At 46.2% G+C, this 26,668-nt stretch overlaps 1 protein-coding gene across 6 annotated transcripts in view; it reads right to left on the reverse strand.

The window, feature by feature from the left end:
- The window catches only part of AZIN2 (antizyme inhibitor 2), a 45,429-nt gene that overhangs the window by 17,882 nt on the left and 879 nt on the right, over positions 1-26,668 (reverse strand). For 3 of the 6 annotated variants that reach the window (XM_019978759.2, XM_019978766.2, XM_070774260.1), the window contains 7 exons: positions 26,449-26,626; positions 24,432-24,605; positions 12,014-12,186; positions 10,890-11,024; positions 9,945-10,110; positions 7,201-7,363; positions 5,638-5,750 (listed from right to left, as the gene is read on the reverse strand). In XM_019978759.2, coding sequence (XP_019834318.2) covers positions 5,638-5,750; positions 7,201-7,363; positions 9,945-10,110; positions 10,890-11,024; positions 12,014-12,186; positions 24,432-24,605; positions 26,449-26,553 — 1,029 coding nt within the window. In that variant the 5' untranslated portion in view covers positions 26,554-26,626. Of the gene's footprint in view, positions 1-5,637; positions 5,751-7,200; positions 7,364-9,944; positions 10,111-10,889; positions 11,025-12,013; positions 12,227-24,431; positions 24,606-26,448; positions 26,627-26,668 lie in introns of those variants that run through there. The other 3 variants (XM_070774262.1, XM_070774267.1, XM_070774264.1) reach the window with 3 other exon arrangements.

A 26,668-nucleotide genomic window follows, 5' to 3' on the forward strand; every position in this document is an offset into this window, starting at 1 on the left:
CTATATAATCCTAAGGGATATAAATTTAGGTCATACCTGAATGGTCTAGTGGTTTTCCCTACTTTCTTCAATTTTTAGTGTCTGATAATTCCAGTACATGAAGTAATTACAGGTTTAAATCTGCTGTCTATTGCTTATGCTGGCTCCCCATCATGGTGACTTGTTTCTTTGTGTTTGTGATTTTTTATTGTGAGCTCATGTGCTTGAAACTTTATCTGTGATAATTATTAAAAGCCTAGTTGGAAGATTCCTCAAGAGAGAGTTTGTGTTTGCTTCTGCAAGATAAAATAAATTCTAGGCTTCAGGCTTCCAGTGAAAATAAAAGTGAAAGTGAAAGTCACTCGTCGAGTCCGACTCTTTGCGACCCCATGGACTTTACAGCCCATGGAATTCTCCAGGCCAGAATACTGGAGTGGGTAGCCTTTTCCTTTTCCAGAGGATCTTCCCAACCCAGGGATCGAACCCAGGTCTCTCACATTGCAGGCGGATTCTTTACCAGCTGAACCGCAAGCAAAGGCCAAGAATACTGGAGTGGGTAGCCTATCCCTTCTCCAGGGGATCTTCCTGACCCAGGAATTGAATCCGGGTCTCCTGCATTGCAGGTGGATTCTTTTCCAACTGAGCTATGAGGGGAGCTTCTAGATCACATAGTTAATATGAATTTGGGCAATGAACCCAAGAAAAGACTGGCTTGTGGCTTCAAATTCTCAATTTTTTGCTCTCTTCCAACCACTAACAAGATCAAAACAGACACATTTTCTTGCTGTCCTCCTCTATGGGGGGGGGTTCCTAATATTCTCTTATACTAATGATGATGTACTTTGTTTCGGGTTCCCAGCTTTATATGAGGGATCTTATCAGATTCTCTATCTTGGCTAGTCCCTAGGAACACTCATAGCTATCAAAACTGAAGATCAGTGCTAAAAGGATTCAGCATACATCCCCAGAGAGAAGGCCAATTTCAGAGTTAGGTTTTCTCTCTGGATTAATTCACTTAACATATTTGAATAGTCACTATTGTACATGCTTGGGACACGCTAGTGAACAAAATAGACAAAGATCCTTGTCCTCACAGGGTTTATAGTCTAGCAGGAGGGAGGAAGACAAAGAAGTAAATTCTATACTATGCTATAAAGTAATTTAAAAAACAGATTAGGTGAGGGGTACAGGTGTAACATTAAATACGGTATAAGGTGTCAGGGTGTAAGGAGATGACTTTTCAGCAAAGACCTAAAGGAGGTGAGGAGCAAACCAGGGTGGTACCTGGAAGAGAAGTGATCCGGTCAGAGGGGAAAGCTGGTGCAAAAGTGCTGAGGCAGGAATATGCCTGGTGAGTTCAGGGAGCTGCAAGGAGGCTGGAGTGATTAGAGTAGGATGAGCAAGGGGATGTGGGTGAGGGAGGTGGTGTGAGAGGTAACAGGGTCAGATCTCAAAGGGCCTTGGGAGCTACTGGAAGGGCTCTGGCTTTAATGCAGAGTGAGACAGGAGCCCAAGCAGAGTTTCAGGTAGAAAAGAGACATGATTTGACTTACACTTGAAAAGGATCCCTCAGACTGGTGGGTTGACTGACTTTTACACTAAGTGAAACGGAGATGCCTGCTTTTGTTTGTGTATTGACCTCTGAAGAGTCCCTGCTATCCTGTAAGTCAGGACACAGTCTTCTTTGTCAGTGGGGAGGCTGTTCAGAGTATCTCGTCTACCACATTAGAAACTCCCAGGTTTCTAAACATAGCACAAAGCTGTTGTCCAAAGAACAGGATAAAAACTAGAGATCATTGAAAAATAAAAGTAATGGATAGTATGGCAAAGCAGAAATGAAATAGGATTAGAAATCATTACTTAAGAATTTTTAAGACAAGAACTAACCAGATCCAGACCTGAAAAAGTACTACTGCAATGTACTCCAGATGGAACCCTACTTTTTAAACCATAAAATAATTAGAATAAAATATAATGACAAATGAAAGAACCCGGTCTTGGCAACAAAGGTGTCTCTGTACAGAGCGGGGTGATCAGAGCTTGTACCCTGAATTGTGCTTCTGAAAAGTCTCGTAAAACTCCCATGGTACTTGCCCCCTCTGGGACCCTCCCCACACCTAACTATACCTTGCATTCATGAAGTACTAATACACATTTATTGAACTGCATTTTAGACCACTCAGTGAATATTTAAAATGTTTATAAATAAAAAGTCTACCTAACATATCAGTAAAGAAAATCATGTCTTGGAGAAGATGATGGCAAACCACTCCAGTATTCTTGCCTGGAGAAGCCCATGGACAGAGGAGCCTGGTGGGCTATGTCTGTGGGGTCGAAAAACAGTCAGACACAACTTAGTGACTAAACAAGGCCATGCCAAAAATATTTTCAAGAGTAAAGGATATTTTCTTACCTCAATTGTTGCTTTTAAAATAGCATTTTAAAAAGATAAAATTAATATGCCCAAACATTGTTAATAAAAGACAAAGTTACTAAGTTATTATATATCCAGGGCATCTCTGGGAGGCAGAGGTTATATATTGGCTTCTAATTTAGAAGTGTTCACTTTATGAAACATGGTTTGGCTTTGGTTGGCCTTTTATAATTTACATAAAACAAAGTTGATTTTCCTCAATTCTGTGATTCAGATATTTCCCACACTGAGCAAATAATGAAATTTGAATTAATACAAAAAAGAAAACCACGTCTCATAATATGTTTTTTTAAGTTAAAACAATGTGCACTATGACACTTAAAGAAATGAAAGTAAAATTTAACAATAGTCATATCTGAATGGTGGGATTAGTGGATTATTACTTTTTGTGCTAAATTTTCCCCAGTAAATGTTCTATGTATTATACACACACACACACCATAAATATATGGTAAATCTATAACCTGCAGAGCAGGTAGAAAGAGATAAATATCATTACTATTAATTGCAGAAGACTTAGTTAAGACATATGAGAGCATGTTGAAATATCTATTAAAGAAGGCTTTATACTTGTCAAAGAAACAAAAATGAAAGACTGAGGTATACCATTTCAGATAAATTAGCCAGCAAGAAAAAGGTCACAGTGTGGAATGCTGGTGAGCTTATTGTGAAATAGCACTGCTGGTAATAATACATATTAGTCCAAGCGTGGACGAAAACAGTCTAACAATACGTATCAAGAGGAATAAAAACGCTCAAATCCTCTTACTCAGTAACCCTATTCCAGAGACTCACCATAAGAAAATGGTTTTTAAAAGGGAATATACTTTAAGCATGTACATTGAGCCACCTATACAAAGAGACTAACAAAGAACAATTTTTTGACAGAGGATACTCAAAGAAACATGAACAAGAATAATAAAAAATTACAATGCCCAAATGCTAATGAAGACATTTTATAAGGAGGCAGCGATTTTACAGGGAGATAATCATTTTATAGGAAAGTAGTTCAGAGTTTGGTCTTTAGCAACAGACAGATAATCAAAGATGAATAAGACATGAACCCTACCCCAAGGGTCTACAGTTTAAAACACTGCCATTTATCAACTGTGTGACTTTGAGTAAGTTCCTTCACCTCCCTACCCCTCAGTTTTCTCACCTGTAAAATCAACTATAAAAACCATTTATAAGGGAATATCTGAACACTCACTAGGTGACAAGGGATACTATGGAATTGCTTCGTTTTTAGTCTGATGATGATACTGTGTTTCTTAAGTCCTTATCTTTTAGTTGTTAAGTACTAAAATATTTTTGAAGAAAATGCAGTAACATTTGTCTGTACTTTTCGTACTTTTCTTATGACATTGCTGTAGTCTGTGTACTTCTCTGTGTGTGTGTGTGTCGCACACACACGTTTCTACTCAGCAAGACTATATTTCCAAGGCACAAGCAATCCTTCCGTACCTACTACCTTCTGCAGACCTCAGTGCATGCGGAAGGTGCTCAAATATTTGTTAAATTAAACAAGCAAACAAAAAAAGGCCACACATATTCCAATGATGAGAAAAATACCCTGAAGCAAGGATTACGTTTAATACACCTTTTTCTACCTGAGGTCCAAAATCAAAGTCCATGGGCACGAAGAGCAGGGTAGAAAGCTGCCCTCCTGGCTGGTGAGGGGCTCCTTCCTTGGGGAGGGAAGTGCAGATACCGTGGCCAGGCTGGGCCCTCCCGACACACTCCTAGCACAGCCGTAGCTCATTTACTAGGCGTGCTCCATCTACACAGTCTCCATGGCCACACTGTGGGCCCACCCTGGGTATGGTCTCCTAAGTGGTGGGCAGCCCGAAGAAGAAGCCCGGGCACCCCCCAGAGGAGCAGCAGCATAGACCACTGAAAGACTTAGGAACATCCTGGTGCCCAAGCCAGGAATACCAGCTGGAGACTGAGCCACCAGGCTCCTGGGGCAGGTGTGGTGCTGGGCTGGGACCACAGCTCCGCTCCTCAGAGGAGCTGATGAAGGGAACGTGGAGTGGGTCAGGGATGGCCTGCAACAGGAAGAAGGGACTGGGACCCGGAAGGGACTAGGAAGCAACTGCTGCCTGCTGTGTAACCTGGGGCTTGGCTGGCCTAGGCCGGTCCTTCCCCTGTGCGGTAGGATGTGGGAGACCACAGGAATGCCAGCAACGCTAGTACATCACTGTAGAAAACTGAATTCCTGAGCACTTCACTATCGGGGAGGCTTACTCAGACAAAGACACAGCTATGGAATGAGGACTCATCCAGTTGTGGGGGGTGGTGGGGGGCGCCTGGAGGAGGGAAGCTCCCTCTGCCTGCAGTAGAGGACGGGCAGGAAGAGCTACAAAGAGGAGCCCACATCTGGTTGACTCTGGGGGGGAGAAAAAGACGGAAAGAAAAACAACAGCACGTATTGAAAGCTCACGGTGGTCTAGGTGCTGGTTAGGCACTTAAGCTTCCTTCCTGAAGCAGGACCACACAAAGGCCTGTGAAAATACAAGTGTGTCTGATTTCTTTCCCCTCCTAACGAAGCCCACTAAAGCTGCCAGAGGCCCTGGGCTGGATTCAGCAGGCTAGGAGGAACCTTCTATCTATTCCTCTTCCCTTGTTAACATGGAAAAACTCAATAAAATGAATTTTTAGACTTCCCTGGTGATCCAGTGGTTAAGAATCTGCCTTGCAATGCAGGGGATGAAGTTTCGATCCCTGGTCAGGGAACTAAGATCCCACATGCTCTGGGGAAACGAAGCCCACGCAGCACAGTGAAGACCCAGCCCACGAGCAGTGATCAGAGATGGATGTCAAGATAGACTCAGGAAGCTCAAAAACAGGAAACCAAATGGATAATTGCTAGAGTTAGATTGCCTAAAATATTATATGGTCATCAAGAAGCATGTTGTTAAAGATTTGTGAATGGCATGCACACCCCATATGAAGTGAAAAAGAATCAGGTTACAAATGAATATGATCCCAACTTTATGGGGGAAAAGTATAACACGTTTTTTAAAAGACTGAAATCTAAATATTCAAGGGGTCTATCTCCATGTGGTGGAATTAGGGGTGATAAGCTTCTTCCTTCTTAGTGTCTGTTTTCTCCAACAAATATGTTTTACTTTTTTAAAATTAGATAACAACACACACCAAAAAAAAAATGTTCTTTAAATGCACCCACACAATTGAAAACAGGCCCAGCAGGGCAGGCTCACCTTCTGCAGGATGGGGGCGGGGCAGGCGCTGTCAAACAGGACTGAGTTGAAGACTCCATACACGCCCTCGCCAAGGTGGTACACAACGCTCTTGGGGGAGGAACTGGTTTCCTCTGCAGGGAGGGGAGGGGTCGGGGGGCACAAGCAGCATGTGAGGGGGTGGGACAACGGCGGGCTCAGCAAGCAGACAGGAGGGCTGCCCCTCCTCAGCTATGGGGCTGCTCCTGCCTCCTCCTGTGTTCATGGCTGGGTTGGAAACACCTGGCAGCTGAGCAACCCTGCCTAGAACACCCTCCAGGCTTGCACCTGAGCCCCTCGATGCCCCAGCAAAGGCTGAAAAGCAGCCCACCAGAACTCAAGACCCCAAGAGACTGAGTCAGCGGCTCAGAAGTATGCACAGTGGGGCAACGCATGAGCTGGAATGAGAAGTCGGGTCTCCAGGCTGGGCTAGAAAGTATAATCCCAGATCTGGAAAGGAGGCCAGAAGAATTCCATCGCTATGCACACATACACACAAAGAAGACCTTCCACCTGGAGCCTACCACCCATCTCTGGGAAAAACACCCAGACCTTCAGGCTGGGGGTCCCAGAGCAGAGAAAAAAGCTCCAAGATCAGAGTCAGACCTCTCACTCAAGAGTCTGCTGAGAGGACTGATCTATCGGAAGGCCAGTGAGGAGCACTGATGTTGGCAGTGTGGACAGAAAAGCCTTGAGTCAGCCTGAAAGTGTTAGTCGCTTCAGTCGTGTCCAACTCTTTGTGACCCCACGGACTGTAGCCCGCCAAGCTCCTCTGTCCATGAGTCAGCCTAGCCTGGACTTGAACCCTGGCGCTGCCCCCTTCTCAGCTGTGTGACCTTGGGTGAGTGACTCATCCTCTTCATGCCTATGTTCTGTAGTCTGCAAAATGGGCTTAGACCAGTATAAGTTGTTGTCAATTATTTTCATTATGTTATGAGAAGCAGTAGGATGAGTAAGAGCTTGGACTCTGGAAAGGAGACAAACATGGGGTCAAATGCAGGGTTTACCACTTACTAGCTCTTAAGCAACTCACTTGTATTCTGTCTGGCTCTCAATTTCCTCATCTGTACTATAAAATGTGTGCTCAGTCATGTCCAACTCTTTGCAACCCCGTGCACTGTAGCCGGCCAGGCTCCTCTGTCCATGGGATTTTCCAGGCAAGAATACTACAGTGGGTTGCCATTTCCTTCTCCAGGGAATCTTTCTGACCCAGGGATCGAACCTGTGTCTCTTGCGTCTCCTGCATTGGCAGGCAGATTCTTTACCACTGCACCACATAGGAAACCCATATACAATAGGTTTAATAAAGTATCTGTTCTCCCCAAGGTTGCTTTGATCTCAATCTTCATAAAATATAAACATGCACAGGGGGAAAAAAAAGATGCTAAAAGAGTGTCTTGGGGGTGAGGAGACATGACTGTCAATTTCCCTAAAGAAGGAGCCAGTCTTCAGATTTCCCCACCCCCTAAAATCAGACCCAGCCTAGCCAACAACCGTCCTTGGCTTTAGGGAAGAACAGGCCTCCACTGCCCACCTGGAACCTACCCTCCCTGCCTGGCTGATCCAGAAGAACCTCCTTCTTGGCAATGATGCTGACTGCCAAGGTGAAGGCCGAGGTCACGTAGTAGCGCCCCAGCTTGGCAAGGATGTCCACACCGCAGCCCTCCGGGAAGTATAGGTCCAAGGCTGAGTTGATCACAGAAGCAATCTGAGGGTAGAGAGACAATTACATGTTTGAAATGTGGGGTTTATGCTGGAGACTAGCTACAGCTCCAAGTCTTACTTCTTGAAAGCAGCTTTGATTTCAGGAAGAAGAACTTGGCAGCTGCTAAGACCCCAGCTGGTAACCACAGACAGCTGGCCAAGGCAGGCAGGCAAAGATGGAGCAGGGTCAAGACCCTTACCCTTGAAAATCACCCTTCAATGCCCCCCACAATGGAAAAAGGAACTTTTAATCTGACAGTTGGTACTCAGATGGCAGAATCTGTGATGCAGATCTTTCTTTGCTGAGTAACCAGTATGCTAAACAACATATTTTTATAGACAAGATAGAGAAGGAAAAAGAAGACCAAAGTCACCCCTAATTCTAACCCCAGATTAACCTATTCAATGCTAACTTATTGGAATCACTCCTTTAATTTCTTTTTATACAAACCTGAAAATCTGATTTTTTATTATAAACATAATAGGGCTATAAGTATACAGGTTTTTATAACCTGCTTTACTCAATAAATTGAATGATCTCTCCATGTATGTAAATCTATGTAAATTCTTTTTACATAAGAATATACCATAATTTACTCAGGGACCTCAAACAGAGCCTCTGTGACAATCTAGAGAGGTGGGAGGTTCAAGAGGGAGGGAACATATGTATACCTATGGCTGATTCATGTGGATGTTTGGCAGAAAACAAACTTCTGTAAAACAATTATCCTTCAGTTAAAATAACTTTTTTTAAGTAATTAAAGAGAAAGATTTAAAAATAAAAATATTTTAATAAATCTTATTTGCATTTACCCATAAAATATACTGGTATCATTTCCATATGATAAATATTTTTATAAAAACATTTTTATAAAAAATTATATCTTTATAAAAGTAAAAATATTTTACATAAAAAGAATGTACTGTAATTTAGCCAATCCCTGAGCGACTTCACTTTCACTTTTCACTTTTCACTTTCATGCATTGGAGAAGGAAATGGCAACCCACTCCAGTGTTCTTGCCTGGAGAATCCCAGGGACAGGGGAGCCTGGTGGGCTGCTGTCTATGGCGTCGCACAGAGTTGGACACAACTGAAGCGACCTAGCAGCAGCAGCAGCAGCAGCAGCAGAGTGTTAGTTGGACCAGGGAAGTCCACTGAACTTCTGTTACGAAGAATGTTGCAATGCTCATCTTTGAAGCTAATTCTTAGTGTCCGTCACAGATTATTTTCTTAAATTCAGTTCCAAGATGTTAATATTCCAGAATGAGGCACTTACTAAGGAAAAGCGACCCCTAGTGGTTCCAGTGGGGATTGCAATGACACATTTTTCCTGATTTAATTGAGGGCAGGAGGAGAAGGGGAGGACAGAGGATGAGATGGCTGGATGGCATCACTGACTCGATGGACGTGAGTCTGAGTAAACTCCAGGAGTTGGTGATGGACAGGGAGGCCTGGCGTGCTGCGATTCATGGGGTCGCAAAGAGTCGGACACGACTGAGCGACTGAACTGAACTGAATCTTGGCATCCAGTCCCGTCACTTCATGGCAAATAGATGGGGAAACAGTGGAAACAGTGACAGACTTTGTTTTTTGGGGCTCCAAAATCACTGCAGATGGTTACCGCAGCCATGAAATTAAAAGACGCTTACTTCCTGGAAGGAAAGTTATGACCAAAAGAGTAGAGACATTACTTTGCCAACAAAGGTCCATCTAGTCAAGGCTATGATTTTTCCAGTAGTCATGTATGGATGTGAGAGTTGGACTATAAAGAAAGCTGAGTGCCGAAGAATTGACGCTTTTGAACTGTGGTGTTGGAGAAGACTGTTGAGAGTCCCTTGGACTGCAAGGAGATCCAACCAGTCCATCCTAAAGGAAATCAGTCCTGAATATTCATTGGAAGGACTGATGATGAAGTTGAAACTCCAATACTTTGGCCACCTGATGGGAAGAGCTGACTCATTTGAAAAGACCCTGATGCTGGGAAAGATTGAAGGCAGGAGGAGAAAGGGACGACAGAGGATGAGATGGTTGGATGGCATCACTGACTCAATGGACATGAGTTTGGATAAACTCCGGGAGTTGGTGATGGACAGGGAGGCCTGGTGTGCTGCAGTCCATGAGGTCGCAAAGAGTCGGGCACAACTGAGCGACTGAACTGAACTGAAACTTGCAGGTGGGAAGGAGACAGATGGACTAGAAGTGGATAGAAGGTTGGCTTTTCCTTCCCCTGCCCAACTTGATTTCTCATCATCCCATAGGAGGGTGAACAGGGCACACCCAGGCCCTCAGAAAGCCTTATGACTTATGCAGATATGGCCCGATTAAGCCTCAAATATGTGCATGTTCAGAGTCCGGGCAGAGCTGGGTGCGCAGCCGGCCCTGCCATGGACTCAGGAAATGAAGTAGCTTCTGTGAGCCTCAGTTTGCTCAGCTGTAACACAGGGTTAATAATGAGATAATCCAGGCAAACCACCGAGCGCAGTACATAGTACAGAGGACCCACTCGCAGTGGGCTTCCCAGGATCACTGTAGCCCTCCCTCCAACCCTCGCCCAGCCCAGCGCAACACCTGTGACCCCACTTACCTCCTCGAATCTCACTTTGGCGTCCTCCACTCCGGGGAAGCCGCCACCAAGGTCCAGGATGTGCATCCTGTGGCCCAGCTCAGCACCCATTTCGAACACAACCCGGGCGTCCGCAATGGACTGAGCGTAGGCCTGAGGGTCAGGACAGCCACTGCCAATGTGAAAACTGGGGAGGAAGAGTCTTGGCTTACACACAGGACCCCGGGTATCACCACTTCAGCCTCAGCCAGCAGCAGCCTTGCCCAAGCATACTGGGCGCTGTGCCCATTTTCCAGATGCAGTGACTGTGGGCCTAAAAGGTTGAGGGGGTTGCCAAGGGCCATGTGGCAAATGAAGGTGGACAGGAGACTAGATCCAAGGACCTTTGGCACTTGGTGCCCCTCTCCTCCCTCCACGCTGCCTCTGGAGGCTGAGCCTTCCTAGGATGAGGGCTAGGGCCCCAAAGTCAGCCAGAACTAATGTATATCTCACTGAGCAGTGTGGCCAGCCATGCTTCAGTTTCTCCATCTATAAAGTGGGGATAAGGTCCCACAATTGCGGGACGTGTATTTAGCACAGTGCCTGGCCATGCGAAATGCATAGCATAGGAAAGTTATATCATCAGGTCATAGTTCTGGCTCCTTCCACATCCCCACCAGAAAAGCGGCAGAGCCAAGGTGGGCCAGGGACTTCCCTTTGGCTTCAGGCCAGGGACACTTCCTGCAAAGCCAGGTCCCTCCTGGAACCTCCTGGGACAGGACGTTCTGCAGACTATGGGGTTGGGGCGGTGGGACACTCCAAACCTTCTTTCCAAAAGGAGGAAACTCTCAAATAGCAGAATTCCAGACCCAGGGACAGGCCTGCCTTGGGGGCCCTGGGGGAGGTTCCACACAGAATTGAGTAAGTCCTGGGAAAGAAGCAGGAGGCAGCGGGTATGGTGGGGGATGGCGGGGTTCCAGCACTCACCTCACACCTACCACCTCTACATGGTCCCTCTTGGCATTCTCAAGCAGGTGTCGGCAAGATTTCAGCGAGGCTCCGAACTTGAGGCTCAGGCGGCTCAGAGAGTGGGAGTCCTCCGTGGCAACGCACAGAACCATCCTGAGGGGGGAGACAGGGCGCAGCACCTCGGCGGGGGTGGGACCCCGCTTCCCCTACACCAACCACGTCTTCTCTAGTCAAGGGGGATGAACCCTCATGGCTCAGAGCTATGTCCAACCCCATAAGCCCCGGCCCCCTTCCTCCCCCTGCACAGCCAGTCAACCTCTGAGTACTGTCCAATCCACTCCCTAAATGTCCCCGGACCCTTCCATGGGACCCCTGCCCTGGTCCCAACTTCACCAGTTTCCCCCTGGGCAGCCCTACTTCCTCCCAATCAGCCAGGCTTTTCCAACTTCTCTTGTATGGTGGGGTGGAGGGGACCTTTTTTTTTTTTTTAAACAGTCTTATTGAAAACACCTATATCCTCAGTATGTGAAACAGTCAAAACGGAAGCTGCTTTGGGTGAACCCGAGTGGTGCCCCTCTTGGCCCCTCCAGCGTGTCCAGTGACCAGGTGAGGGGGACACCCTGAAAAAGATGTCCAGCCCTGACCCCTTCCAAAGCCCACGTGCATCGGGGTCCTTGCCCTGTGACCAGCATCACTGACTTCTTCACCCCCGGCCGCACATGGTATGATCCAGCAACATCAATTTCTGCTTATCCTGCAAATGCCCTGTGCTGCTTCCGGCCTCCATGTGCTTGCTCCTGCAGCTCCCTCTGATGCACTGTTTATGCCCACTCCAGATGGCAGTCACCCCTGAAGGCCCACCTCAAATGCCGCCTCCTCCGTGTAACTTTCCTGACCACTGCTCCCTCTGCCACGGCTTTGACCTCTGCAGTACCCTGGGCTTTGCCTGGACTGTAATCCATCATTTCTATCTCCACCCTAGTCAGGCTCTGGCATCCTGGGTCCAGCCCAGGAGTGCCCGCCCCAACCTCCTGTGGCTATGGCCGGCTCCAGGGCAGGATCCTCAGCCCCAACCCTATTTCACCTACTCCCCCCACCCTCACCCGCAGCCCAGCCTCCCACCTGAGTGGTTCTCAGCTTACTTGGCACTGGGGTGGCTTTTCACCACCTTTGCCAGCTCCATCTCGTTGTCAAAGCTCAGCAGCCGGACCCCGTGCTTGGCAGCATACTTGATGTGTGCAATTTGCTTACAGGGATTGGCATAGATGATCTTACTGGCAGGGACACCAATATGCTGGACCAACTCCATCTCTGCCTGTGGGGTCCCAAAGGTGGTGGTGAGGAAGCGCCAGAGCCTGCTGGGCCCATGGAGGCCAAGGAAGCACAGATGAGGGGCAAAGTCATAGCTATGCCTAAGGAGGTCCATAAGAAGTGGGCCTCACTTTTAGACAACAGATACACAACAATCAGAACTCACACTGATTCCCGGTTGACAAGAAGGGCTGCCACGTACAGCTGTGCAGAGGGTGAACCGCTCAATCCTAGGGAGGGTGGGGTCCCATTCAGAGAATCATGCATGCGTATTCAGTCGCTCAGTTGTATCCGACTGTTTGCAACCCCATGGACTATAGCCCACCAGGCTCTGCTGTCCATGGAATTTTCCCAGCAAGAATACTGGAGTGGGTTGCCATTTCCTATTCCAGGGGATCTTCCCAACCCAGGGATCGAACCCAGGTCTCCTGTGTCTCCTGCATTAGTAGGCATATTCTTAAACACTGCACCACCTGGGAAGCTCCATTCAGAGACTACATAGTATACTGGTATGTTTACTACAACTTCCTAATCGCAAAGAGTTGGACACGACTGAGCGACTGAACTGAACTGAACTGAATGCTGAGCATCTTACTCTAACAAAATCTATGTATTTGTAACAGTGTCTTCAAGATACATTTTTTAATTCCCACAAAGGCACTGTACAGATTCATGGTGGCCCTGAAAACAGACTTCTGACATATTTTCCTGGCAGATTTAAATGGATAGAGAATATCATTTGATGTATTAGAAAGTTTGCCAGCTCAAGAGTCTTCTTGGCACAGGTCATCCACATCCAAAGGCCGGCCCTGTGTGTGGCACTGTGCCGGGTGCTCCAGCAAGGCCTCTTCCTCCTCATCTTTCCAGAACAGTGCTTCACTTGATTGCTGCACTAATGATACAGACAACGATGATGGTGTTGGTGAAGAAAGCGACCATGGGCATGGAGCACCTACCACAAGGAGGCACCGAATGAGAGGCTTTACATGGGCCTTGACAAACTTTTCCCATGAAAGGCCAGAGAGTAAATATTTTACGTTTTCTGAGCCAGTAGTTTCTGCATAGCTAAACTGCCTTTGTAACACCAAGCAGCCACAGATAAAGCATAAGTGAGTGAACGTGGCGGTGGGCCAGTAAAACCCTGCAAAACCCACCATCCATAATTTGTCAACCCTTGTTTTAGATTCGCTCTTATTTCCTCCTTATAATACCCCGCCAGAGGGTTATTAGCTCCATTCTACAGAGAAAAAAACATGCTCAGAGAGGCCACACAGCAAGTAGAAGGCAGAACCAACTTTCAAACTCAAACCTGACTCTCTATGATTAACAAAGAAGCAGTTTTGAAACATGGTAGAGACACGCAGGGCCATCGTTAGCCATCCTGAGTTTGTAACAAGACTATGTAATTTTAATGTAGCAACTTTTCAGCATGAGGTATTTATGTGCATTATCTCATGTGATGTCTGTAACTATCCCATGAAATATTTATGGCCACATCCTACAGAGGACGAAATTGAGTTCAAAGGAGCCGACCTGTCTGGGTGACACAGCCGGTGACACAGCCAGAGGGAGAAACAAAGGTCCCCCTCCAGAGCTGAAACTGCCGTCATCAGAGCTTGCTTCCAAAGACCCTGCCTCTCTGCAGATATTAAAATGTGGTTCCGCTCATGGCTTCACCCATGAGGTGAGAGGAAGCGGTAAGGGTAGCACTTTGGGGACCTGTGGTTGAGCGTGGATTATAGTTATTTAAATAATAACCATTGTCACTCATTGACGGATTACCATATGCCAGTCATTGCATTAAATATTTTATAGACATTCTCATCATCCTCATAATAATCTTATGAGACAGGGAACAGAGGCCCCGAGAGGCCTTAGGTGACTTGTTCAAAGTCACACGGCTTGCAGGTGGCACAGCTGGAATTCTAACCCAGGACTGTGCGACTTTAGCACACTGGCTCTCAACCACAGCACTTCGGCGGAGAAGACACCTCAATGCTGCCCTGGCAAGTGTCTCTTGAGCATCTATCGAGTCGCCCGGCTCTGTGACAGATGCAAATGAAAGCAAAGCGCTGAGTAAAGCAGATAGGGTCTGACTGTGGAGCTTTCAGACAGATGGGAAAGAAGGGGAGGAACGAATGAACACTGAATAGTGATAGAGTTACAAATGGATAGGAGCCATAGAGAAAAAGTATGGGATACTAGAGAATGTGGGATGCAGAGACCTGGGTGAGAGGTGTGGCAGGCAGCTTTCTGAGGGTCAGAAATTTAAGCTGAGGAGAAAGTGTGGGGAAAAGGGAACCCTCCTAGCCTGCTGGTGGGAATGTAAATTGGTATAGTCACTAAGGAAAATAGAAGGGAGGTTCCTTAAAAAAACTAAAAATAGAGCTGCCATATATATGATCCAGTAACCCCACTCCTGGGCATATACCCAGAAAAGATGAAAGCTGCAATTTGAAAAGATGCATGTACCACAGTGTTCATTGCAGCACTGTTTATAATAGTCAAGGCATGGAAGCAACCTAAGTGTCCAATTACAGATCAGGAGATGAGGAAGATGTGGTAGATACACACAATGGAATATTACGCAGCTATAAAAAATGAAACCCTGCCATTTGCAGTAATGTGGACGGAACTAGAGATTATCACAGTAAGTGAATAAGTTAGAGAAAGAAAAACACCACATGATATCACTTATATGTGGAGTCTAAAATGTGACACAAATGTACTTATTTACAAAACAGACTCAGACATAGAATGTAAACACATGGCTACCAAAGGGGAAGGCAGGGGAGGGATAAACTGGGAGTATGTGATTGACAGATGCACTCATCCATATGCAGAATAGGTCAAGTATTTACCATATAGCACAGGGAACTATGTTCAATGTTATAATAATGGAAAAGAATTTTAAATATATATACACACACACACATATATATAACAGAACCACTTTGCTGTACACCCCAAACTAACACAATATTGTAAATCAACTGTACTTCAATGAAAAAAATAGATTTGAGCTGAGCCCTGCAGGAGGAGTCAGCCAGGCTGGAAGGGAAGCAAAGAATATTTCTGGTACAGGAAGCGGCCTGTGCAGAGGTTCTGAGATAAGACTGTGCTCAGCCTGATGGAGGAGCAGAGAATGCTGGTGTGGTCTGGGCAGGGTGACCAGTGTGGGAGGACGAGGTTGGAGGGAGGCAGGCAGAGCCAACGGGGAGAACAAGAAGGCCGATGTGGATTTATATTCAACGCTGCAGGTTGTGGGAGATGGTTTGATGGAATCGCAAGAGGGAAAAGGACATGGTCAGATGTGCATCTTGAAGGCAAGGCCTAAGTGCTTGTCACTCCAGACATCATGTGGAAACGGACCAAGGGAGGGCCCGGAAGGACCTCCCCGGGGACACGACAGGCTGTGCTAGGAAGGGGGCAGGGTGTGGTCTGGAGGCAGGGCTGGCAAGCTTGCTGATGGATGGCACGTGGGGATGTGGGGTAAGAGGGGGACTTCACACCCAGCAGACCTAGGGGCCCCTCTTGAAGGGAAGATTGTGAATGCATTTGAACACGCTGGGCTCCAGGCATCCTGTAGTATCAACTAGGAGTCTGCCTGCCAATGCAGGGGACACGGGTTTGATCCCTGGTCTGGGAGGATCCCACAGGCTGCAGCACAACTGGGCCCATGCACCACAACTATTGAGCCCATGGTCTGCAACGAGAGGTCACCGCAGAGGAGCACCGCAACAAAGAGCAGCACCTGCTCCCCATAACTAGAAAAAGCCTGCAAAAGCAACAAAGACCCAGGGCAGCCAAAAAGTTAATTAAAAAAAACAAAAACTGGGGAGGTGGTGGCATCTTGGGGATATTTGAAGCCATGGGAGGAGATGAAATCCCCTAGGAAGATGGAGAGTTTATAAAAGAAGGGAGCCTGAGCTGGAATCCAGAGGAACACTTCCAGCTAGAGAGAGGGGCAAGCTGGCATAGGACTGGCAGAGGGGAAGAGACAGCGTCTCCAGAAGAGGCAGGACAATGCAGAGGTTACTATGCCATTCCTGCCGAGGTAACCCTGTCTTACAGTTCACATCTGGGCAGGAGACGCCTGCACTGTCAGAGGCCTCAGACTTCACTGTCAGACTTCACTTTGCTGTGCTTCACAGATATTGGGGTTTTTCTTTAAAATTGATAGTTTGTGGCAACCTTGAGTGAAGCGAGTCTACTGGCACCATTTTTCCAACAGCGTTTGCTCACTTCACCTGTGTCACATTTTAGTAATTCTCTGGATATTTCAGACATTTTCAGTGTAATTGTATCTGTTATGGTGATCTGTGATCAATGATCCTTGATTTGACTATTGCCATTGTTTTGGGGTGCCACGAACTGCGCCCATATGAGATGATGAACTTAATGGATAAATGTTGTGTGTTCTGATGGCTCCACCCACTAGCTATTCCCCAAATCTCTTCCCCTCTTTTTGGGCCTCCCTATTCCCTGAGACATAACAACCCAACCATACTGAAATTAGGCCAATTAATAATCGTACAACAACCTCTAGCTGTTCAAGTGAAAAGTAGAGCTATCCGTTAAGAAACAGCCACCCCAAACTTCAGCAACCACCACCCTGATCAACGACCAGCCATCAACATCGAAGCAAGACTGTCCACCAGCAAAAAGATCACAACTCACTGAAGCCTCAGATGATAGTTAGCATTTTTTAGAAATAAAATACTTTTGACTTAAGGTATGTACATTTTACTTAAGGTATGTTTTTTTAAGACATAATGCTACTTACTGCACATTTAATAGACTACAATATAGTATAAGCATAGCTTTTATATGCACTGGGAAACCAAAATATTTATGTGACTCATTTTATTGTGACCTTTACTGTAGTTGTCTGGAACCTAACCCACAATATCTCTAAGTTATGCCTGTGTTTTTAAAAAGACTATATTTCAATGGCTGCAACTAGAAATTATTATTCTAAGTGAAGTAAGTCAGAAAGAGAAAGACAAATACTCTAAGATGTTATTATATGTGGAATCCAAACTATGACACAATTGAACCTATCTAAGAAACAGAAACAGAATCAGGGGCCTAGAGAGGAAACTGGCGGTTGCCAAGGGGATGGGCTGTGGGAGAGGGTTGAATTGGGAATTTGGGATTAGCAGACGCAAACTGGTATACAGAAAAAGGATAAACAAAAAGTCCTGCGGTACAGCACAGGGAACTATATTCAATACCCTGTGATAAACTGTAACGGAAAAGAATATGAAAAAGAATATATATATATGTATAACTGAGTTACTTTATTGTATATCAGTAATTAATACAGTATTGCAATTTAAATATACTTCAATTATAAATAAATTCTAAAAACTAAAAACAAAAAAAGAACGTGTTTCAAATGGGGAGTTACTATTCAATGGGTATAGTGTCAGTACCGCAAGGTGAATAAGTTCTAGAGATCTGCCGTACGACACAGTGCATATTGTCAACAACTGCTTGTTGTTCAGTCGCTCAGTTGTGTCCGCCTCTTTGCGATCCCATGGACTGCAGCACGCCAGGCTTCCCTGTCCTTCACCATCTGAGTTACTTATATACATAAAAAATTGTGAGGAAAGATCTCACGTTAAATGTTCGCTCCACACACACACACATGCACACACTCCAAAAAACAGTACAAAACAAACAAAACATTTTTTCGTGGTAAGAGCAAAAAAACATAGGAGGATCAAGGAATGTCCCCTACAAGGTCTAAATGCATCAACACAGACAGATCTCCAGCCTGGTGAGTTTTAAACCCACTGAGGCACGGTGCGTACCAGATGAATATTTTATATTTTGTTACAAAATCACAGCATACTTTATATATTTTCTATGGATCATATTTGTAAGTATTTTTAGAATATAGCCACCAAACTCAAACTCAGAATGTTGATTATCTCTGGAGATATAAAGCTGATGTTCTACTTCTCTTCTGCAGATGAATCAATGTATTATTTGAATAATTCAAGATGAGTGTTTAGTATAAAGTGCTCACTGGATCCTGCAGATCACTGGGGACATTGGTAAGAGGAAATTCCTCGAAATGATGAGTGGAGGTCAGGAAGCAGTGGCTTAAGGAGTGGGTGCTAAGGGAAAGAGACAAGTGAGTATAGATAAGTGAGTGTAGACAACTCAGTTTGGTTTTCAAGAGGGAGCAAGGGATTGGACCGGGGGGAAATGTGGTGTCCAGAGAAGGCTTTTTAAGATGGGAGGATGCTGAGGGAGACAACAAGAGAGGGCAAGGGATGGGGCAGGAGAGATGACAGAAGGTCCTTGGGAAGGTGGGTGGGTGGACCAAAGCCCCACATAAGGAATGGTTGGTGCCCTTGACCCTGGAGCCTGCCTGGGGCATATCTGTACACAAAGCCCCAGCTCACGCCTGTCCCCTGGCCATGCATGTGCGTGCGTGCTTAGTCGCATCCAATTCTTTGCGACCCCATGGACTGTAACCCGCCAGGCTCCTCTGTCTGTGGGACTTCGCAGACAAGAATACTGGAGTAGGTTGCCATTTCCTTCTCCAAACTGTCTTCCCAACCCAGAGACTGAACTCATGTCTCCTGCGATTGGCAGGTGGATTCTTTACCACTGAGCCACTCGTGAAGCACCAAAGCATGATGCTGTACAGGGTGGCCACCAGCTCTAGCCTACCAGAAGAGGGCAGCCTCGGGCTTCCAAGAAAAGCTGTACCACCTCGGAGTAAAAGCACCCAAGGGCTAGGTGATCCCACCTACCCAGGAGGGGTCCCATCTCTGCCATCCCCTCCAGAAGACCTTCATGAAGACAGCAGCCATAAAGTCAGAGAGGCCCTCGCCATACTCAAGTGGCCCTTCCCTGTGCATCCCTCAAACCTCTGGGCCTCCTTCCCTTATATGCTAACTGCTTCCTCATGGGACTGTTGTCAGAATCACCGTGATAATAATTACTTTACAGAGTTGTTTCGAGAATCAAATGAGATCATGTACAGAAAGCTCTTGGCAGAGAGCCTGGCACAACAGATGCCCTCAGCAAACAGTAGATGCTTTTAACATTCCCCACTGACTTCTAAGCCCTAACACCACAGTTTTGCTCTTTGAAGGCCAGTCCTGAAGCTTGAGGGCCAGCACAGGGCCCACCTCTAGGTTTCCAGAAGCAGAGGAGTCTAGTCAGTAAGGTTTGGTCTTGTTCTTCACTCCTACACTAAGCAGGCTGGAAAAGGGTCCCCTTCCACCTCGATCAGAGCAGAGACTCTGAGAGCTGCAAGGGGCAAGTCCTGGCTCTGCCATCAGCAAGTTTGGCGCAGCTGGTCCCCAATTTCAACTGCAAAATGGCGATCTCCCCCTCAGATACCTCACCGGGTCTTATGTAGGCCATGCATGAAACTTGGTGTGCAAAACAAGAGCTGATGCAAAGGGGCTTCATGGGTGACAAAAGAGAGACTTATCTGCAAAGGACACTAATGTGTATCTCTGATGAAGGTGAACCTGCTCATTCCAACCCCCACCATTGGTGCATACCTTTCTTCCACTTGGAATCCCTCCATCCCTGCACGCCGCCCAGGCAAACTCTCCTTCTGTCTCCTTCAGGATCTCTTTCTAGAATCCTTACAACACCCAGCCATATTGCTGATCAGGATTTAAAAGGGGTTCCCTCTCAAAACAATCATTGCTGCTGCTGCTGCTAAGTCGCTTCAGTTGTATCCGACTCTGTGCGACCCCATAGACGGCAGCCCACCGGGCTCTCCGTCGCTGGGATTCTCCAGGCAAGAACACTGGATTGGGTTGCCATTTCCTTCTCAAATGCATGAAAGTGAAAAGTGAAAGTGAAGTCGCTCAGTCATGTCCGACTCCTAGCGACCCCATGGACTGCAGCCTACCAGGCCCCTCCGTCCATGGGATTTTCCAGGCAAGAGTACTGGAGTGGGTTGCCATTGCCTTCTCCAAAACAATCATTACTAACCATTTAAAAAAATAACAGTAATAACAATATCACAAACCAATGCCCATCAGGCTTTCTCCCACCTCAGGGCCTTGGCGCTTGCTGGTCCTTTTGCCTGGAATGCTCTTCCCCTAGTTATCCACCGGGATTGATCCTTTGTTTTCTGCAGAACACTGTTCAGATCTCAGTGAAGCCTTCCTTGGCCAAACTTTCTAAAAGTACAACCCTCTCTCCCAACAACCATGTCTCTTCCCTACTTCCCTTTCCCACCGTAATTTTCTCCACAGCATTTACCATCTAAAGTACCATAGATTTTCATTGTTTGCTTGTTCTTTAGAAAGCAAGTTCCATGAAGGAAGAATCTTTTTTTTGTTTTGGTCACTTGCTAAGTCCCACTAAGAAAAGAACCTGACCCCACAGTAGGTGCTCAATAAGCACTTGCTGAATGCATAACTATGTCAAACCTGTCTATGTCTCGGAGGAAACTATGTCTCATAGGAAACTCTATAGCTAAAAGACTTAATCAAGTGAGAACAGAATGAAGATAGATAAGCTGTACATTCAATTCAATGACAACAGAGTCTGTTTTACTCAATACTATATTGCCAGCTGAGGAAGGCTTTCTAATCTCTCCTTGCTATTCTTTGGAACTCTGCATTCAGATGCTTATATCTTTCCTTTTCTTTGCTTTTTGCTTCTCTTCTTTTCACAGCTATTTGCAAGGCCTCCTCAGACAGCCATTTTGCTTTTTTGCATTTCTTTTTCTTGGGGATGGTCTTGATCCCTGTCTCCTGTACAATGTCACGAACCTCCGTCCATAGTTCATCAGGCACTCTATCAGATCTAGTCCCTTAAATCTATTTCTCATTTCAACTGTATAATTATAAGGGATTTGATTTAGGTCATACCTGAATGGTCTAGTGGTTTTCCCCACTTTTTTCAATTTAAGTCTGAATTAGGCAATAAGGAGTTCACAATCTGAGCCACAGTCAGCTCCCGGTCTTGTTTTTGCTGACTACATAGAGCTTTTCCATATTTGACTGCAAAGAATATAATCAATCTGATTTCGGTGTTAGCCATCTGATGATGTCCATGGGTGGAGTCGTCTCTTTGTTGTTGGAAGAGGGTATTTGCTATGACCAGTGCATTCTCTTGGCAAAACTCTATTAGACTTTGCCTTGCTTCATTCTATACTCCAAGGCCAAATTTGCCTGTTACTCCAGGTGTTTCTTGACTTCCTACTTTTGCATTCCAGTCCCCTATAATGAAAAGGACATCTTTTTTGGGTGTTAGTTCTAGAAGGTCTTGTAGGTCTTCATAGAACTGTTCAATTTCAACTTCTTCAGCATTACTGGTTAGGGCATAGATTTGGATTACCGTGATACTAAATGGTTTGCCTTGGAAATGAACAGAGATCATTCTGTCATTTTTGAGATTGCATCCAAGTACTGAATTTCAGACTCTTTTGTTGACTATGATGGCTACTCCATTTCTTCTAAGGGATTCCTGCCCACAGCAGTAGACATAATGGTCATCTGAGTTAAATTCACCCATTCCAGTCCACTTTAGTTTGCTGATTCCTAGAATGTCGACGTTCACTCTTGCCATCTCCTGTTTGACCACTTCCAATTTGCTTGATTCATGAACCTAACATTCCAGGTTCCTATGCAATATTGCTCTTTAAGAGCATTGGACCTTGCTTCTATCGGACCTTGCTTCTATGCTTAATAAAGGACAGAAATGATATAGACCTAACAGAAGCAGAAGATATTAAGAAGAGGTGGCAAGAATATGCAGAAGAACTGTACAAAAAAGATCTTCACGACCCAGATAATCATGATGGGATGATCACTCACCTAGAGCCAGACATCCTGGAATGTGAAGTCAAGTGGGCCTTAGGAAGCATCACTACAAACAAAACCAGTGGAAGTGACGGAATTCCAGTTGAGCTATTTCAAATCCTAAAAGATGATGCTGTGAAACTGCTGCACTCAATATGTCAGCAAATTTGAAAAAGTCAACAGTGGCCACAGGACTGGAAAAGGTCAGTTTTCATTCCAATCCCAAAGAAAGGCAATGCCAAAGAATGCTCCAGCTACTACACAATTACACTCATCTCACACGCTAGTAAAGTAATGCTCAAAATTCTCCAAGCCAGGCTTCAGCAATACGTGAACTGTGAACTTCCAGATGTTCAAGCTGGTTTTAGAAAAAGCAGAGCAACCAGAGATCAAATTGCCAACATCAACTGGATCATCGAAAAAGCAAGAGAGTTTCAGAAAAACATCTATTTCTGCCTTATTGACTATGCCAAAGCCTTTGACTGTGTGGATCACAACAAATTGTGGAAAATTCTAAAAGAGATGGGAATACCAGACCACCTGATCTGCCTCCCGAGAAACCTGTATGCAGGTCAGGAAGCAACAGTTAGAACTGGACATGGAACAGCAGACTGGTTCCAAATTGGGAAAGGAGTACGTCAAGGCTGTATATTGTCACCCTGCTTATTTAACTTATATGCAGAGTACATCATGAGAAATGCTGGGCTGGAGGAAGCACAAGCTGGAATCAAGACTGCCAGGAGAAATATCAATAACCTCAGATATGCAGATGACACCACCCTTATGGCAGAAAGTGAAGAACTAAAGAGCCTCTTGATGAAAGTGAAAAGAGGAGAGTGAAAAAGTTGGCTTAAAGCTCAACATTCTGAAAATTAAGATCATGGCATCTGGTCCCATCAATTCATGGCAAATAGATGAGGAAACAGTGGAAACAGTGGCTGACTTTATTTTGGGGGGTTCCAAAATCACTGCAGATGGTGATTGCAGCCATGAAATTAAAAGACCCTTACTCCTTGGAAGGAAAGTTATGAGCAACCTGGACAGCATATTAAGAAGCAGAGACATTATTTGTCAACAAAGATCCGTCTAGTCAAGGCTATGGTTTTTCCAGTGTTCATGTATGGATGTGAGAGTTGGACTATAAAGAAAGCTGAGCACCAAAGAATTGATGCTTTTGAATTGTGGTGTTGGAGAAGACTCTTGAGAGTTCCTTGGACTGCAAGGAGATTAAACCAGTCAATCCTAAAGAAAATCAATTCTGAATATTCACTGGAAGGACTGATGCTGAAGCTGAAGCTCCAATACTTTGGCCACCTGATGCGAAGAGCTGACTCATTTGAAAAGACCCTGCTGCTGGGAAAGATTGAGGGCAAGAGGAGAAGGGGACAACAGAGGATGAGATGGTTGGATGGCATCACCAACTCAATGGAGTTGAGTCTTGGTAAACTCCGGGAGTTGATGATGGACAGGGAGGCCTGGCGTGCTGCGGTTCATGGGGTCACAAAATGTCAGACACAAATGAGTGACTGAACTGAACTGAACTGCATTGCCAGCCCTACCTAGCAGAGTGTCTAGCATACTGCAGGAGTAAAATGAATAGAGATAGTAAATAAACAAATCTAAAGAGAACAGTCCATTCTAAAGGAGATCAGTCCTGGGTATTCATTGGAAGGACTGATGCTAAAGCTGAAACTCCAATACTTTGGCCACCTCATGCAAAGAGTTGACTCATTGGAAAAGACCCTGATGTTGGGAGGGATTGGGGGCAGGAGGAGAAGGGGACGACAGAGGATGAGATGGCTGGATGGCATCACCAACTCGATGCACATGAATCTGTGTGAACTCCAGGAGTTGGTGATGGACAGGGAGGCCTGGTGTGCTGCAATTCATGGGGTTGCAAAGAGTTGGACACGACTGAGCGAATGAACTAACTAAAGAGAGCAGGAGGGAATTAAGACAATCAGATCAGATCAGATCAGTCGCCCAGTCATGTCTGACTCTTTTCAACCCTATGAATCGCAGCAAGCCAGGCCTCCCTGGCAGCAGAACTGGCAACAATAACAAAATTCTAAGAGTATTAGTTAAAAAAAAAAAATACAGTCACACATTAATATTATAAAAGAAAAAAATAAAACCAATGATAGAAAGATGTTTTTGTTATGTCTTAATTAGAAGAATATCACATATAGCTCTATGCCAAGAAGTTTTAAAATCTCCATTAAAAAGGTGACCCACCTGCCCAGGGACACATGTGGTTCCAATGCGGAACTTCAAGGCTGGCAAATTCCTCCCTCATCCCTTAAACTCCTCCCAAGTGGGTGGCCCCTCCCAGAGGACAGGGGCCACCACAGGTCACTCCTGCCTCCCCTGGTCCACCCGATTGCAGCAGCTGCAATCGGGCCAGGTGTGAGCATTCAGTAAGTCAGTTTGCAGGTAGGGGATAGGGGCTCACCTTGTTGGCACAGCTGAAGCCCAGCCCCAGCTCGGCCAGGACCTTCAGCACGCCCGGGCTGCTGTTGCACTTGACAGCGTAAAAGGATCGGACTCGAGGCAGGCACTTCAGAAAGCAGAAGTGCTTCCTCACCACGGCACCCAGGTCGGCCACGAAGAAGGCAGCAACCTCTTCCTGTCCAAGAAGAGGGGTGAAGATGAGACCCCACTCAGCTCCCTGCTAGTGCATGCCACCCACGTTCCCCCCAAGTACCCTGCTCTAAAATTCTCTGGGGCTCCCCAAGCCTACAGGGTGTGCAAGGTTCTGTGATCCAGCTCCAGTCCCTCCCCTCACGGCAGCTCAAACTCCAGCTCTGTCTTCCATCATTTTCCACCTCCCAGCCTTTACTGTCACCACGCCTCCATGTAGAATACCCTGCCCCCGTAGGAGTCTGGCAAATTCTTAATCTACCTTCAAGTTTCAGCTCAAATGCCACCTGCCCCAAACCAATAAGGCAATTCTGCCTTTAATGCTCGCACTGCATTTTGCACATGTTGCCAAAGTATCAGAACTGGGTTATATATACATCTTTCTCCTCCAGATCAATTCCTTGAAGACCAAAGCTATGGCCTTCAGCCACTGGCTTTCACGTTTAGGAACTCAATGAAGCCTTGAGGTAGTCCCATTGTAGAACTGCAGCCCAAACCTGTGGACAACTGTCTGCTGATGGCTGGATGTGTATGAGGCCATGGGTGAGACTACATTATTTAAACCTTTCCTGCGCCTCAGTTTCCCTTTTATGCAACACCTTTTTACTGATGCCCACTTGGCATCTGATCAAGCATATTTATGCAAGTATGCTAAATAAGGTACAAAGATGAACAGACAGGGCTCTAGCCGTAAAGGGCCTTGAGTCTGGACAAGAACTAACCCTGCAAGCAATTACAAGCCCATTCAGGAAATGCTAAGCAGGAGTTTCTACAAAATGCAGCCGGAGAAGTACAAAACCTGCCTGGGGCAATCAGGAAGAGGTGACACAGATGAGTGATAAGTAAAGAGTAGAAACGGGTATTGGAGAAGGAAATGGCAACCCACTCCAGTGTTCTTGCCTGGAGAATCCCAGGGATGGGGGAGCTTCGTGGGCTTCCGTCTACGGGGTCGCACAGAGTCAGACATGACTAAAGCGACTTAGCAGTAGCAGCAGAAACAGGTAAGAGGCAAAGAGGCTGGGAGAAGGGTGTTCCATGCTGAAGGAACAGCCTGGACAACAGAGTGATAATGGAGCACATGGAATCATTGGGGAATATGAGCAGAGTAGTTCAGTTCAGATGGAGCACGATACATACCCTGGGAAAAGCCAGAAATGGGGCTATGAAGGCAGAGGGGTTCTGACTTGGATCCTGTAGGCAGTGGGAAACTGCCAAAGAATTTAGATTTTGAGCAGGGCTGTGATAAAGTTGGAGGGGGTGGGATGAGGCAGGGAAAAGTTTAGGGGGGTTATCAAGAGATGAGGCCTAAACTACAAAGTGAGGTTCCAGAAGAGCACGTGTGTGCGTGCTAAGTCCCTTCAGTTGTGTCTGGCTCTGCGACCCTATGGACTGTAGCCCTCCAGACTCCTCTGTCCATGGGGATTCTCCAGGCAAGAATACTGAAGTGGGTTGCCATGCCCTCCTCCAGAGGATCTTCCTGACCCAGGGATTTAACCCTTATCTCTTATGTCTCCTGCACCCTGAAGGATAATTTAAGGAGGCTGAATTTACAGAACTTGTGGTGCCCAGGTGTGGGAGAGAAAGTGAGGATTCCCAGGTTTCTGACTTAGAGGGCTGGGTAGATGATGGTAGTGTTGTTCATGAAAGTGGAGGACACAGGAGGGGCAGGATTGGGGCAAGGACCAGGAATTTGCAGATGAAATGAGCCGTTCTCTTGCATACAGCAAGGATAGAATACCAAATGAGTGAAAACAACCAGATGAGGGCCCTAGGGGGCAGCTGAGCCTGCTGTGAGAATAGAGGTCCCACCCCCACCCCCAGACCCTCACCGTGGTGGCCTGTGAGGCCCCCAGAGTGAGCTCCTCCAGCAGGTCTCGGGTGCTGAAACCCTCCTCCACCATCACAAAGTCCGTTTCTCTCAGGTAGCCAGCCATGCCGAGGGGGAGGACCCGATGGGCTGGATGGAGTTGCCGCTGCCTCCGGCCGCCTTAGAAAGTATGCAATACACTGCGGGAGGAGAGTGAGGGACGGCTGGGGGACTGGCCTCAG

Source organism: Bos indicus, chromosome 2 (genome assembly GCF_029378745.1).
Source record: "Bos indicus isolate NIAB-ARS_2022 breed Sahiwal x Tharparkar chromosome 2, NIAB-ARS_B.indTharparkar_mat_pri_1.0, whole genome shotgun sequence".
In the NCBI taxonomy this organism is placed as follows: domain Eukaryota; kingdom Metazoa; phylum Chordata; class Mammalia; order Artiodactyla; family Bovidae; genus Bos; species Bos indicus.